General features: G+C 35.8%; 1 protein-coding gene across 1 annotated transcript in view; it reads right to left on the reverse strand.

Moving 5' to 3' along the window:
- Nucleotides 1-16,712, reverse strand: part of POLR3G (RNA polymerase III subunit G) — a 34,373-nt gene that overhangs the window by 8,506 nt on the left and 9,155 nt on the right. The window contains exons 3-5 of the mRNA XM_007943394.2: nt 9,684-9,740; nt 8,345-8,395; nt 5,102-5,184 (exon numbers count right to left, since the gene is read on the reverse strand). Of these exons, the coding sequence (XP_007941585.2) occupies nt 5,102-5,184; nt 8,345-8,395; nt 9,684-9,740 (191 nt within the window). The remainder of the gene's footprint in view (nt 1-5,101; nt 5,185-8,344; nt 8,396-9,683; nt 9,741-16,712) is intronic.

The following is a 16,712-nucleotide window of genomic DNA, read 5'->3' on the forward strand; positions in this document are numbered from 1 at the left end:
AAAAAAGAATTTGAAAACTTTCACCCAAATCACAATAAAATTTTTTTAAAACATGGTTTGGGTTAGGTGTGCACCTTAGTCTTCAAACTGTCAAACACTTAAAACTTTAAAACCTTAGTCTTAAAGCTTTAAAGTGGTCTTCTGCAGCCGATTTGCTCAGTGCAATATGTCATCTGATTCTTGACTGCTGCTTCCATTGGTGTTGATCGTGGAAGCAAGAAAAATGAAATCTTTTGACAACTTGAGGATTTTCATGTTCTTTATGTTGAGGTGTCATCATACTGCAGACTGTAGTCTTTAATTTCATCACTAAGTGCTTCAAGTCATCTTCACTTTCAGCAAGCAAGATTGTGTCATCTGCATATCGCAGGTTAATGAGTCTTCCTCCAGTCTTGATGCCACGTTCCTCTTCATATAGTCCAGTTTTTTAGATTATTTGCTCAGCATACAGATTGTATAAGTATGGTGAAAGGCTACAACCCTGACACACTCCTTTCCTGATTTTAAACCATGCAGTATCCTCTTGTTCTGTTAGAAGGACAGCCTCCTGGTCTGTGGACAGGTTCCTCATGAGTACAACTGACTGTTCTAGAATTTCCATTCTTCTCAATGTTACCCATAATTTGTTATGATACACATGGTAGAAAGCTTTTCATAGTCAATAAAACACAAGTAAACATCTTTCTGGTATTCTTTGCTTTGAACCAAGAGCCATCTGATGTCAGCAATGATACTCCTCCTTCCATGTCCTCCTCTGAATCCAGCTTGCATTTCTGGAAGTTCCTTGTCAATATACCTCTGCAACTATTTTTGAATTATCTTCAGTAAGATTTTACTTGAATGTGATATTAATGATATTATTCAGTAATTTCCACATTCTGTGGGTCACCTTTCTTTGGAATGGGTACAAATATGGAACTCTTCTAGTCAGTTGGCCAGGTAGCTGTCTTCCAAATCTCCTGGCATAGATGAGTGAGTACCTCCAGTACAGCATTCTTTGGTTGAAACATCTCAATGGCTATTCCATCAATTCCTGGAGCTGTGTTTTTCACCAATTCCTTCAGTACAGCTTTGACTTCTTCCTTCAGTGCCATTGGTTCCTGATCCTATTCCACATCCTGAAATAGATGAACATCGATCAATTCTTTTTGGTACAGTAACTCTGTGTATTCCTTCCATCTTCTTTTGATGTTTCTTGCATCATTCAATATTTTGCCCACAAAATCTTTCAATATTGCAACTCAAGGATTGCATTTTTTTCTTCAGTTCTCTCAGCTTGAGAAATGCTGAGCATGTTCTTCCCTTTTAGTTTTCTAACTCCAGGTCTTTCCACATTGCATTATAATACTTTACTCTGTTTTCTAGAGCTGCCCTTTGAAATACTCTGTTCAGTGCTTTTACAGCATCATTTCTTCCATTTGTTTTAGCTGCTCTCCATTCAAAAGCAAGATTCTGGGTCTCTTCTGACATCCATTGTGGTCTGTTCTTCCTTTCCTGTCTTTTTAACGACCTTTTGTTTTCTTCCTGGATGATGTTCTTGATGTCATCCCACAATTCCTCTGTTTTTTGGTCATTGGTATTCAATCCATCAAATCTATTCTTTAGGTAGTCTCTACATTCAAATGGGATATAATCAAGGCCATATTTTGGCTCTCATGAACTTGTTTTAATTGTCTTTAGCTTCAACTTGAACTTGAGTATGAGAAGTTGATGGTCTGTTCCAGTCAGTTCCTTGGCTTGTTTTCACAGAAGATATTGAGCTTATCCATTGCCACTTTCCACAGGTAAAGTCGATCAGATTCCTGCGTACTCCATCTGGCAAAGTCCATGTGTATAGCTGTCATTATGTTATCGAGAAAAGGTATTTGCAATGAATAAATTGTTGGTCTTGCAAAATTCTATCATGTGATAGAATCACTTCTATCACCAAGGCCCTATTTTCCAACTACTGGTGATTCTTCTTTGTTTCCAACTTTTGCATTCCAATCAACCAGTAATAATACATTTTGGGTGCATGTTTTCTCAATTTCAGATTGCAGAAGTTGGTAAAAATCTTCATTTTCCTCATCTTTGGCTTTGATGGTTGGTGCATAAATTTCCTTGTGGGCATATGGAGGTTATCCTATCACTGACAGTATAGTACTTCAGGATAGATCATGAAATGTTTTTTGTGACGAATGCCACACCATTTTTCTTCAATTTGTTATTCCCAGCATAGTAGATTACATGGTTGTCTGATTCAAAATGGCCAAAATCAGTCCATTTCAGCTCACTCATGGCTAAGATATCAATTTCTATGCATTCCATTTCATTTTTGACAACTTCTAATTTTCCTAGTGTTTTGGTTACCTCCGTGCTGCTCTAACAGAAAATAAACCACAAATGGGATGGCTGAACAAACAGGAGTTTATTCTCTTACAGTTTGGAGGTTTAAGACAGTTCAAAGTGCCAGGCTCTAGGGACTGGGTGAAAGCCACTCAACCTTGGGCTTCAGCTCTGCCTCCTGCTCCCAGCCCACTGGAGCTAGAGGCTTTTCTTCACTCAGACAGCTACTGGCTGCTGAGACTGACAAGCCCAAGCTTGACAAGTAAAAAAGCACAGTCCCAATTTTACCAAACCATATGGCAGGCCATTAATTTAAGTCCATCGAAAGTCCCAAGGTCAGCACAGCATGGCAGGCTGCTGAACAACAACACAGCTACATGCAGGGTTTAAGCATGCCATAAACTAGAAACTGTTCCCAAAGGCTTGTCCTTATATACAGGAAGCAGACCATATCTCTAAGGCAACTACTCAGCTGCTCACAGTAGATTCCACCATGGAGTTGATTACCAGTCTCATCATGGGGATTACTATATCCAGCTGCCCAGCCACTCAACCAGGCCCAGCCAAGTTGACACACAAACTTAACTACCATACCTAGATTGATTCTTCGTACTTTCCATGCTCTGATTATTAATGGATGTTTGCAGCAGTTTCGTCCTATTTTGAGTCGTGCCATATCAGCAAATGGAGGTCCTGAAAGCTTTACTCCATCCACGTTATTAAGGTCAACTCTGAGGAGGTAGCTCTTCCCCAGACGTATTTTCAGTTCCTTCTGATCTGAGGATCTCATCTTCTGGCACTATATCAGACAGTATTTCAGGGCTTTTCATAGTTTTCCAGTACTGTATTAGTGTTTCACTGCTATTCATAAGGTTTTCACTGGACAATTCTTTGAGAAGTAGATGGCCCCTTCCTTCTTCCAAGTCCGTTTTAGTCTGGACACTCCGCTGAAACCTATCTACCATGGATAACCCTGATGGTATTTGAAATACTGGTGACACTGTCTCCAGTCTCAACACACAAGCCAGTATGACAAAATGACATATGAGTGATAGCTCTTCTACTTAGTAGCCTCTATTTTCTGTGAAATCTCTATCTCTACTACTTTACAGATTTTTTTTAAAGAATGAAATAAATACTGTAAAAACAGTTCATTTATGAGCAGGAAACAGGCCTTCTAGTTCAAATACTGTACAACCACTACTGTATGTCATGAATAAATTTAAAAAAAAGGAAAGAAACCAAACTCACTGTCATTGAGTCGATTCCGACTCATAGCGACTCCTCCTTGGGTTTCCAAGGCAGTAATCTCTACAGAAGATTGCCCAGTTTTCTTTCCAAGGAGTGGCTGGTGGGTATGAACTGCCAGCCTTCTGGTTATCAGTCAAATGCCTTAGATATGAGATACTCAAACATTAATTTACTGCAGACTGATTATTCACATGTTAAATTAATCATGAGATTTGACTCTATGTTACTCCCTCTCCACCCATAGATGTTTTATTCCAATAAAACTCACCAACTGCTTTTGCTAAAGAAATGAGCAACATGGGGGCTCATATGGAAGCTAATTTTGCCCTATTAAAACCGCTAATTTACTTGGATCACAATACACGTTAACACTGACTCAACAAATCCATTTCTAGAGATTTACTCTATAAATGTAAAATGACATACTTAACATGTAATCATTGCAGCTTTGTTTATAACAGCAAAACACTAGATGAAACATAATGTCTAACAATAGCATACTGATCAACTAAATTATGGTTCACACTTAAAATGTAGCCAAAAAAAAGAACAAGACAACGCTACATATACTGACATAGACCCATGTCCAAGATATTTTGTTAAGTGACAAAATGAAAATGTGGATGAGTATAATATATTACCATTTGTCGCTTAAAAAAAAAAAAGAAAAGAAACCTCTGTTCACTACACATAAAATATTTCTGAAAGGATATATAAGAAATGGTAACACTGACTGTCCACAGGAAAGGAGCTAGATGTGTTGAGCCAGGCATGGGACAGCAAATTTTCAGTGTATTAATCTGAATTCTACATCTTTTTATTTTTGAATTTTTTTTGGGGGGGGAGGGGAGATATAAAAATAAATTACGTAAGGTACAGTTTTGCCCATAACAGAATCTTCTACATTTAGTATAAAAGGCATATACTCCAAAAGGAGTTAAAAAAAAAAAAGAGTATTTAAAAAAAAAAAAAAAACACATTTTTGTTATGAAGCTCTTTCATACTCGTTTCCCTTTACATAACTCACCTCAAGGGGAAATGGGGACACAATAGAAAAGGAAGCAGTTTATAAACAGTAAGGTACATTCATAAGGAAGGAGCCCTACTGGCGCAGTGGTTAAGTCCTTGGCTGGTAAGCAAAAGGTCAGTGGTTCAAACCCACCAGCTGCTCCAAGGGATAAAAGACCTGGCAATATGCTTCCATAAAGATCATGGCCTTGGAAACCCTACAGGGCAGTTCTATTCTGTCCTATAGGGTTGCTATGAGTCAGACTTGCCTTAATGACAACAGGTTTGGTTTGGGTTTTTGGTATATTGACAAGTGAGTGTAAAGGAGGACAAGAGGGAAACTCCATAGTTCGCCAGACAATTAAATCTGTCCAGTTACCCTGTGCTGAGCTCACTTCTGCCAAATTCACATTATTAAAAAGTGAGAGGAGGCTGAAAGGTTGACACAAGAAAGCAAAAAGATACATGACATTTTACATATTTTTTGTTCATGGGTACAGGGAGAATAAAACCTTACCTCAATTCTTTTCAACACATCTGTACTATTAGTGAGTGAAGCGACTTTGCTGGCATCAGTTGCCTTTTTGGATTTGGGGCCTGCTAAAGTGAAACAACTAATTAGCACATTTTCCCTTAACAACTGTGGATTATACTTTTTCACCTTTCATATCCTGTCTACCATAATGGTATGTCATGATTAGGTAATCACGTAATTTATAGACTGAAGTAGCGTTTTTAAATAAACAAAACAAATCATCACACAGAACCCATTTTCCAGTGATAAGAAATAAATGGTAATCACTTAATAGGATAAATTTTTTTAAGGCTGCCACTAGATTTATTTTCACTAATATTGAAAAAGGAGGAGCTCGGGTGGCATAGTGCCTAAGGCATCTGACTGCTAGCCAAAAGGCTGGTGGTTCAAACCCACCAGCCACTCCTCAAAAGGAAGGTTGGGCAATCTACTCTCGTAGAGACGCCGCCTCGGAAACCCAAGGAGGGGTCACTATGAGTCGGATCCAACTCGACAGCAGTGAGTAAGAATATTGAAAATGTGAACTGACAATTAAGATTACTAGGACCAAAACTGCTAAGTGGAATAGCAGAAGCATTAGAGTACCAATGAAAGGCTCTCACAAATCTGTCTTTCACACCAGCCTCCTGCTCAAAGCAATTTTACCAGTTTTGGAAAATAAAAAGAAGTATAGGAAAAATATACATTCACCAACAAGAAAAGAGGTGAGAAAGAAGTTAGACTCAGGATAATACAGCATTCTCCATAGAATAACACACTCATCACGCAATCTGGAAAACCAAAGCATTATAAATGAGATTGTGTTTTAATGGTCTTGAGATACACAACACTTTTTAGTCATATTAAAAATACTGTATTTTGAGGCTATTCTAAAAACAGCAGGGAATAGAGAATTATTCCACATACAAATCCTGCCAGTCTTTTACAAAACTATGATGATGATATGCTACAAAACTATCCCATTGTGATCAAGAAAGTATTACAGTTCTTTTATAAAATCAAACTAAATATCAGAAATTACTTGGAAATAGGAAAATATGGTTCAAAAGATGTAATTTTGTTAAAGATTAACATTTAACCTACAGAAGAAAAAATTTTTAGATTGTGGTAGGATGACTCATAACTGATGGAATTATAATTTACTCCCTTGGGGGTCACTCAGACCATGGCTCCCAAACATGCATATTAGTGAGATTTTGCTCAAACAAAACTAACAGCGAGACTTGATGATGGGTAACTTTCTCCACTCCAAACCCTTGGGAGCAAAGATTGTATAATTTGAACTGTACTATATAAAATATAGTATCACAGATGAACAAGATCTCAATATATAATATTGATGCCAAAAACTATTAGCTAAAGATGTAACTTACTTATACCATAAAGTCTTTTATCAAATTATTTAATTTCATAACATACAATTCTGTTACGTAAATACCATAGGACATAGTCAGGTAATAAAAAAGTGTTTCTTTCTAAGAAAGTCAGCAGAGTCAAGTCCACTCAGCATTCTTTCCCACCTACCATTTTCATTTTACAGAATGCCTAAACCTTATATATATAATTGGGGAAGAATTAACAAAATTTGTTGAAAGCCTGTTTTAACCCTAAAACACTGGCATGAATATTTTTTCACCTTTGGCCACATATGTAAAGATGGCACAGAGGCAAGTTAGAACTTGATGGCACTGTGAACAACTATCCCAACCACCACCACCATCACTTACTTCTAAAATTCTTGTCACTAACAAAAATAAAACTCTCTTTGTGAAGTCAATATTACGTAGGTCTTCTGATATTTGTAGCCAAATACATTTTTAATGACTACAGTAATATTTATTGATTGATTTCCATCTCTCACGACTATTATTAGTTACTGAATGTTTTTAGTTTCTGTTTGTGGAACTTTCACTTCCATTCTCTGTTAACCTCAAGCTCCTCATTCTAACTTTCAGACCACCTTTATTTTTGCTTTTATTTCTTTTCCTATTTCATCACAATTTTGATGTATATCCTCATAACCCATCTGGGTTTGTCTGGGTCTTTCTTGGCCTCTACTCATTCTCATTTTGATGATTCACATGTACAGAATAAAATCTAAAACTTTCCACTCTCCTGGTTCCCACCAGCCACTCCTCAGAAGGAAGAGTGGGAAATCTACTTCTGTAGTAATACCACCTCAGAAACCCAAGGAGGGGTTGCTATGAATCAGATCTGACTCTACAGCAGTGAGTTTGGTTTGGTTTGGTTTGGTTTTTTGGTTTTCCTCCCTCTCTTTTCATCTCTTTTCCTTCATTTATTCAACCTTCCCTGACTGCCAATTAAATCTTAGAATTCCTGCAAGCTTAGGCCCTCCTTTCTTCTAATTTTCCAATTTTATCCTAAACAATCTCATACTTTCTCACTGTTTCAATGATCATATCTATCCTGACTACTGTCTCCATCTTAATGGACTTTAGTCCATTCCCTGCATCCAACAATATATTCCACATTTCTAAGTATACAGCTCAAAAGAACCCCAAATAATATGTTTGAACTGAACTCATGACTTTCCCTCACAAACCAGTCTTCATTCAATGTCCCCCTCCTTCCAATTGCATCTGTGTAAACTCCTATATATCCTTTAATCTTGACACCAATTCCATTTCCTCAAAGAATCCTTCCCCGGCCTCTCAAAGAGGACAGTGTATTTTTTGTTTAATATTTTTACCATATTTGGCTGTAAGCTCCATGAATGCAAGAAATACTCCCTCAGTTATATTGTTCTCAGTATAGTATCTGGAGTTATGAAGCAGGTGCTCACCAACTATTTCCTCAATGAAATTATTAAAGAACAAAACAGAAGCATTCACTTAGTTATTTTTATGTACAACACAGAGTTCCCAAACTATAAATCTTTTTGGCTAAAACCTTAAATGTAGCCAGTATAATTATTAAAAAGGAAAAAAAAAAAAAAAAAGCAAATATGCAAATGAAAGGGTTCAGATAACTGAAGTTTCTCCTAGCACATCAAAACTCTACAACTAAAGAAAGAACAACTAAACATAAAATAAGAAATCATTAGCAGCAGGAACAAAAGCTTAAGCAAAATAATCAAACTGCCAAACACAGTTTAAGCAAAGGTACTGAGAACATACGGTATTACTACAGAATGACAATTCCTTATTAATAAAATTCATGCACTAACCCTTTCCTACCTGGATTACTATTATATGGTCAATGTACCTTTTTTGCATTTTTTCCTTGGCATCATCTCTCTTGGGAGCCTCCTCCAATCTATGTGTACAAAAGAAGAAACATAAAAATTACATTTTCCTGTAGAAATCTAGAGTGTGTCAATAGTTTAACTACTTAAAAAATACAATGAGAGTTGCATTTGTAATGAAAATGTCTTAGAATGTGAATGTACAGATATAGCATGAGAATCACAATGTCAAAGACAGTTCTATATTTTCTTCTATAAAGACAAAAAGATCATTAGAATAATTCTGAGATAGCGCTGCACAATTTTTACAGCATTACCTAAATAGCATTTTACATAATCAATTTTAAATATACAAGTTTTCATAATGATAATGATTAAAGGTGAAAATATAAAAATACATTTATAGGCATGAAAATTATTTATAGGGTTGAATTTAAAAAAGTTTCCAGAGCAATACGCATAGAGTTTTGCTTTGAATGTGTTTATTTTTATAAAGTACTCATAGAAGTTCATGAGAATGTATGTAAAGGGAATCATTTGGGAAATTATTCATAAATGGAAGAAATGAGAAATATGAGAGTGTTTCAAGGAAACCCACACTTACCAAAGATCAACACTGAAAAGAGAGAGCAATGTAACACCTGAAAGTGATAAGCTTTACTAGTATCATTCACGGTGTTATATAAAGGGCAGTAAAACATCAAGGACGAAGAAGTCAAGGAAGGTGAAGTAAACTGAGGAGACCAAGACTCCAATACTAGCAAAATCATCCTAAAAAAATCACTTCATTTCTATGGCAACTATTTTTTATCTTCAAAATGAATAAGCTGGATAAATCTCCTCTACAGCCTCTTCCACCCTGTGTCCAAGGTAAAACTTGTAAATGTTGAAAACAAAACCTTCCCAGGTATGATGCTGTTGAAAAGACATCGTCACAATTAAAGTTAGTCTATGTGTACTTGAAAGAAAAGAAGATCCATGAGCTTCATCTAAAATATCCTTAAAGATAGAGCTTTGTTTCTTCTTCTCAAAAGCTGCAAATTTGCTTGAGTAAGCATTATACTGATAATTAGAAATTAAAATTGTGATTGTGGCCAAAAAAAAAAATCAGAAGTCACAACTGGGTTTAGCAAGTCCTATTTCTATAAAAAAGGCTATTTTAAGAACTTTCACATAAACACTTCAATTCTTCCTTGTTACAATATAAAAATCTTTTCATCTTAATGTCTCAAAGACTTATATACTTATATTACTAATTACTATTTTCCTACGGCAAAATAGAAAACTTAACCTGAAAAAAAGATGGCATAGTGTTATAGCCTTTAAAAATTATTTTAACATTGACTGTTTTATAATTACCTGGTACCCATTCTTCTTTGTATATTTTCATATGGTTTTTACTATACCTTTCAATATCTAGGAAAAAAAGAAAAAAGCATTCATTAGAAAAATCCAAAATAAACCTGAACTTAAGCCATTCTTTTAAAATAACTGAAAACACCAGAACTTTTATTTCACATAGTTTCCTACATTTGTACATAAGGTGTTCTTGAACACAAATTTAAAAGTTCAGTGAGAATTATATATTTAAGGAGGTGGCTAGGGATAACTGGGTGTGAAGAGTCAGTAGCAAGGAGAGATATAAACTATAATTTGATCCTTAGAGTCAAACATCCTGACTCATTTGTGAAAATGTTTACAATAGCCAATAACCAGGGCAAGAAGATCTTACTTGGAATCTTCTATTTGCTTCTTGTGACACTGCTTTGTACCTTCCAATATTTAAATCTTATGTAATTAGAATAAATTTACCATAATTTTCCACAAATAACACATTATACAGGTTTTTTCTCACAAACTATGCAACCCTCCACATGTTATATGTGCATACACATTATTCACATGAGTGTCTTACAGGTGAAACTATGGTAGTACCTAAGTGGGGGTGAAGGGCTGTTTGTTCACCTCTACCACTAATGACACACATGATTACTCAATTAGGCTCCTCAATAAACTACCTTTCAAAACACACTGGGGAAGAGAATGGAGGAAAGGTGAAGGACTAGGCAAAGTTGGGCCAGGTGAGGGGTTACCTGCCGGGAATATGAATGATCGAGCTGCAAGCCTTCCGTGCCAGCTACTGAATACTCTGCAAGGACTCTCTGAGCTTGTCAAATGGAGAGCTACCACTTTGGCTCTTCTGCTTAGCCCGATTTGCCACATGAAACTCCCCTGATGAGGGCAGGGCCTATACCATTATCCAGCAGCAAGGGTTACAAAGCAACATCAACAGGCAATAGCTGGAAATCATATTTCATCATAAAAAGTGATTTAGAAATATAACCATGAAAAAGGGAAGGTCATACAAAAGTTGAATATATAAAAACAGAACACTAATTTTCTTTTTTCCTACATTAAAAAAGAATTCTAAAAAATACAAGGGCCATGGTGTTAGAGAATAAAAAGCAGAGTCCAAGATGGCAGGCTTTTCTAGATATTTAACTGACTTTAAGTAAAATGTTTAACTCACCTTGCCCTCAAGTTTCTCATTTATAAAGAGATGTCATTACAAAATTAGAAGATTCTCGACATTTGCATAACAAAGAGACTTCTTTATATTTTTCTCCAAAACAGATTGTCTGATAGAATTTTGCATGACCAATGATTTATTTATTGTAAATAATTTTTTTCAAGAACATAAACAGTGACTATATTTGAAGAACTCATCAGAAGGAATACACAGAAATCAAATCAACTACATCTGTGGAAAGAGATGATGGAGAAGCTCAATGTCATCAATAAGAACAAGGCCAGGGGCAAACGGGGGATCAGACCATCAATCACTCCTATGCAAGTTTAAGTTGAAACTGAAGACAATTAAAATATGACTTGGAATATATCCCAATTGAATTTAGAGACCATCTCAAGAATAGATCTGATGCATTGAAATCCAGTGACTGAAGACCAGACAAGTTATGGCATGACATCAAGAGCATCATACATGGAGAAAGAAAAAGATCATTAAAAAGACAGGAAGACCAAAATGGATGGGAGAAGAGACTCTGAAACTTGCTATTGAAAGGAGTAGCTAAAGAAAGTGGAAGAAATGATGAAGTAAAAGAAGTGAAAAGAAGATTTCAAAGGGCTGCTCAAGAAGACAAAGTAAAATATTATAATGAAATGTACAAAGACATGGAGATGGAAAATCAAAAGGGAAGAACATGCTCAGAATTTCTCAAGCTGAAAGAACTGAAGAAAAAATTCAACCCTCAAGTTGCAATACTGAAGGAATCTATGGGCAAAATATTGAATGATGCAGGAAGCATCAAAAGAAGATGGAAGGAATACAGCCAGTCACTGCACCTCAAAGAACTGGTAGGCATTCAACCATTTCAGGAGGGAGAATACAATCAACTACCAATAGTACTGAAGAAAGAAGTCCAAGTTGCACTGAAGGAATTGGTGAAAAACAAGGCTCCAGGAACTGAAGGAATACCAACTGAAATGCTTCCACAAACAGATGTAACACTGAAGTCACTCATTTGCTTATGCCAAGAATTTTGAAAAACAGCTACCTGCCAATTGACTGGAAAAGATCCATATTTGGGACCATTCCCAAGAAAGGTGATCCACCAGAATGTGGAAACTATTTAACTATATTTAATATCCCATCCAAGTAAAATTTTGCTGAAGAGAACTAAAAAATCAGTACATCAACAGGGAGCTGCCAGAAATTCAGGCCAGATTCAGAAAAGGATGTGGAACATGGGATAGTATTGCTGAGCTTGATGGATTTTGGCTGAAAGCAAAGAATATCAGAAAGATATTTACCTGTGTTTTATTAAGTATGCAAAGGCATTCAACTGTATGGATAATAACAAATGACAGATAACACTGAGAAGAATGATAATTCCAGAATGCTTAATTGCACTCATGAGGAACCTATACATAGATCAAGGGGCAGTCATTCAAACAGAAAAAGGGGATATTACATGGTTTAAAATCAGGTTAGGTGTGTATCAGGGTTATACACTTTCACCATAATTATCCAATCTGTATGTTGATCAAATCAACAGGGACACCAGATTATATGAAGAAAAATATAGCATCAGGATTAGAGGAAGATTCACTAACAACGTGAGACACAACCTTGCTTGCTGGAAGTAAAGCAGACGTGAAGCACATACCGATGAAGATCAGAGACTACAGCGTTCAGTATGGATTACACCTCAACATAAAAAAAACCAAAATCCTCACAACTGGACCAATAAGCAACATCATGATAAATGGAGAAAACACTAAAGTTGTGAATGATTTCATTTTATTTGGATCCACAATCAACATCCATGGAAGCAGTAGTCAAGAAATCAAACGATGTACTGAATTGGGCAAAGCTGCTGCAGAGGACCTCTTTAAAGTGTTAAAGAGCAAAGATGTCACTTTGAAGACTTAGGTGTGCTTAACCCAAGCCATGGTCTTTTCAATAGCCTCATGAACATGTTTGAGCTAGACCATGAATAAGGAAGACTGCAGAGAATTGATTTGTTTGAATTGTGTTGGTGAAGAACTGCTAGAAGAACAAACAAATCTCTCTTGGAGGAGGTACAGCTAGAATGTTCTTTAGAAGCAAGAATGGGCAGACTTTGCCTTTCATACTTTGGTCATGGTGTCAGAAGGGACTAGTCCCTGGACAAGGATATCATGCTGAGCAAAACAGAAGGTCAGTGAAAAAAAGGGAAGACCCTCAACAAGATGGACTGATATAGTGTCTGCAAAAATGAGCTCAAGCACAGGAATGATTGTTGGAATGGTGCAGGATTGAGCAGTGTTTTGTTCTGTTGTGCACAGTGTCACTGTGAGTGCGAAGTGACTTGACAACACCTAACAACAACATACACATATATATTCCCTTGCTCTATAAGCAGAGAGGACCTATAAACAATGACACCTCAGTAGCAACAAACACACCGAGGACCCAGATCTTGGTTTCTAATACCATTTTTTAATAAAAGAAATGAAGGCTTCTTAGAGAAATGGTTGATTTTCAAACTTCTGCAGCAAACATGTAAGATGAGCCTGGAGCATCTTGCATTGTCAGAAAATAAAAAAAAAAAAATGCTCAAAACAAAGCCAACCTACATTGATTGGAGCAGTATATCAAAAGGACACAAAAGTGAACTTGAAAGAGCTTTCAACTGTTCCAAAGGTGAAACAAATTGAGGAAAAGAATTTTAAAAACAGTATTGTAGTATAAAGTAAGTATCTATGAGTTCACACTGATATAAATGACTGACTGAGTAAATAAATGAATGAGAGAGAAGAGACAGATTTCTCTTGCAGAAGAATTTTAGGAACTTATGCAGATACTCCACCTTCAGGGAGGGAAAGCAAAATCCATTCCTTTAGTGTAGGCTGCTCTTAGTTTCTTCCTTCCAAAAAGCACAGTACAGAAAGGAGGGAAAAAAAAGTAAATTTTTTTTTGGTAGAGAAAACCTAACAGACACTACTTCAGCAAGGTGTTCAAGGTCAACATCATTACTGATACGTCATGTTGACAGTATGTCTCCTTACCATGATGTGATGATAATGGCACTTTACCTCTGTGGTCTTCCTTCCAAAAACCCATACAAAAAACCAAACCCACTGTACTGAATCGATTCTAATGCTAGTACCCACAGCCTCAGTAAAACACAAGAAGATGATCATACAATTATCAGTAGAAGGGCATCCTCCAAAATACTTGACCACTACTTCTTAAAACTGTCAAGGTTATCACAAACAACAAAAAATTTGAGAAAAAGTCACCGTCAAAAGGACCATAAAGGGACATGTCAACTAAATATAATCTAGTATTCTGGATGGCATCCTGAACATAAAAATACTAAGTAAAAATAAAAACTCTAAATAAACTATGAACTTTAGTTAATAAAGTATCAATACTGGTTCATTACTTGTAATAGATGTACCTTACTACTGTAAAACATTACTAATACAGGAAACTGGGTACAGGGCACATGGGAACTCTGTGCCATCATCTCAAATTTTCTGTAAATTTAAAGTGTTCTGAAAAATAAAATCCATCCTAAAAAAAAAAAAAAAAAAACTATAATTGAATTCTAATAGATTAGTTTGACTAACAATGTTCCCCAGCATAAGACCAAAAGGTATCTAGCTTCATAAAAGCAAAAAAGATTCCATCTTTAAAATGATTCTTTATTATTAAGAGAGAAACAGACTAGTGGCAGTAAAAGAAATAAAGAATTCTAATGATTAAAATATATACACATGTCCATATATGTGTATTTGTATATATTATATAAACATTATGTGTGTGCATATATATATATATATTTTTTTTTTTTATATGAACTTGTGGTGTAGTAAATTACTTAGTGTGGCTTTTCTACCCATAAGTCTTTGTAAACTCCAAGGTGGGAATTGCTATGAGCAACTGAGGAGCTCCTGATTGCTGAAGTTGTCCACCTGGAGTATTTCTGTTGGGAGTGGCACAAAACAATGTTCTGGGAGGTGCCTACTCTCTCTCAGGTGCTTAGAGTTCTGATGCTATAATTGGCTAGTTGACCACCCTGCTGGGCTCAAAAGGAGGCCTCCTAGAGGCAGAACTCTCTCTCTGACTGCTGGTTGAGGAAGACGTGCTGCTGAAAGAGACACGGGCTCCTGAGACACGCGTTGCTGGGAAAGAGACGCAAGAGACACGCATTGCTGAGTGAGACACCGAGGGACCAGCACTGCTGGGAAACAGATTGTGAGAGACTGTTGGCCAAGGGATGGTGGGGCTGGGCGAGAGACTGAGCATTTTTCCCTCAATTTGAATTGTAGCCTGTGGTGCTTCCCTAATAAACCCCATAATCTGTGAGCTCTGTGAGGCCACTGCATCAAATTATCGAACCCAGGAGAGAGGTGGTGATGCTTTGGGAGGAACAGCTGGAGAAAGGGCTGGAGGGAGGCAGCATGTCTGGCCTTGTAGGAATACGCCTTGGGTTACTGCTGGTAATCCTGTCTTCCTGTTGTGGGATTAGAGGTCAGAACATGTGGCCTCCTTGCCGTTTTAGCAGAACTCAAATATACATGTTGTTGTTGTTGTTATATTTTAAATTTTCAGTGTTTTTTAACCACATTGCATGAAGAAACAGAGGGCAACATGAAAACTCTGAGAATTTATTTTTATCAATTTGGAAAATTCTGTAAAAGAGTTTTCTTCTGAAGAAAAAGAACCAGAAGATCTCTTATATTTTTCAGTATTTATATTTGCAGTTATCAGAGATAAGAGCATTCTGGTACAATCCAACCACTCATAGAATAAACAACAGAATTATTTCCTTAATATCTAAAAGAGTCATAAAAATGCTTTAATGATTAGATACAATTTTAAATTATAGATGTGCTTTAATAATAATTGCACTCAAATAAGTTCCATCATTATAGAAAAGACTGATTTAAAAGTACAAAAGTATACTTTGCACTATTATGCTTTCTAATAAGAAAGAATATTTATTAGTTCATTCTTCTTTTTTTAACCTTTAAAGTGAGTGCTTTACTTTTACTTATGAACTCAAATATATAAAAGTATGCAACATTAGCCATGAAAGTAAAAAAATTCAGTATTTTTAAACATAAAAATATCTCTTATCAAAGCATCATATACCTTCAAGCATGTTTTCATGTTTTTAAAAGATAAATAACACTGTTTAAAAGGTTTCTTACAGTTATAAGTACATGTAACATCAAGATAAAAATCTTTTTTTTTTTTTTTGACTCTTAGACAATTCTTTCAGAGAGAAGAAAAAGGGAATGTATTTTTAATAGTAATGGAATGAAATAATACTACATGAATTTCTCATGTTTTAATGATATTGTTTTAAGAAGTCAAGGACGTTATTGATCTCTCTAGAATTTCAACAATGAAGGGTATAAACTGCAAATATATAGTTCTACTATGCTAAATAACTACTCAGGAATAGGTTCCCTTCCTAAAAAGCCATTTCCTACTTCCAACTGTAGATGGTCAAACCTTCTCCAACTGTAATTTCTCCTTTTTGCCCTTAGAATCACAGATCAATACATAATTTATATTTTCTTGTTTACCTGATATTTAAGTGGTAAACCAGAAAATAGTTGTGGCTTTTAAATTTTAAATCATAGACTTGCATAAAGATTTCTGTACAAGGTACAAGGGTAATTATCACAGCATTATATCTATGAACAAAAAGCGGGAAACAATTTTAAATCTAATTGCTGCTGTAGGTTGCCTTGAAGTTGATTCCGACTCATGGAGACCCCGTGTGAATTAAATCCAATTAGTAACATTATATCCATACAATGGAACACCACAGTCATTTTCCAAGAATACTTAAAATTTTATAAAAA

Source organism: Orycteropus afer, unplaced genomic scaffold (assembly GCF_000298275.1).
Source record: "Orycteropus afer afer isolate SDZICR_OR568_19922 unplaced genomic scaffold, OryAfe1.0 scaffold00105, whole genome shotgun sequence".
Lineage (NCBI taxonomy): Eukaryota > Metazoa > Chordata > Mammalia > Tubulidentata > Orycteropodidae > Orycteropus > Orycteropus afer.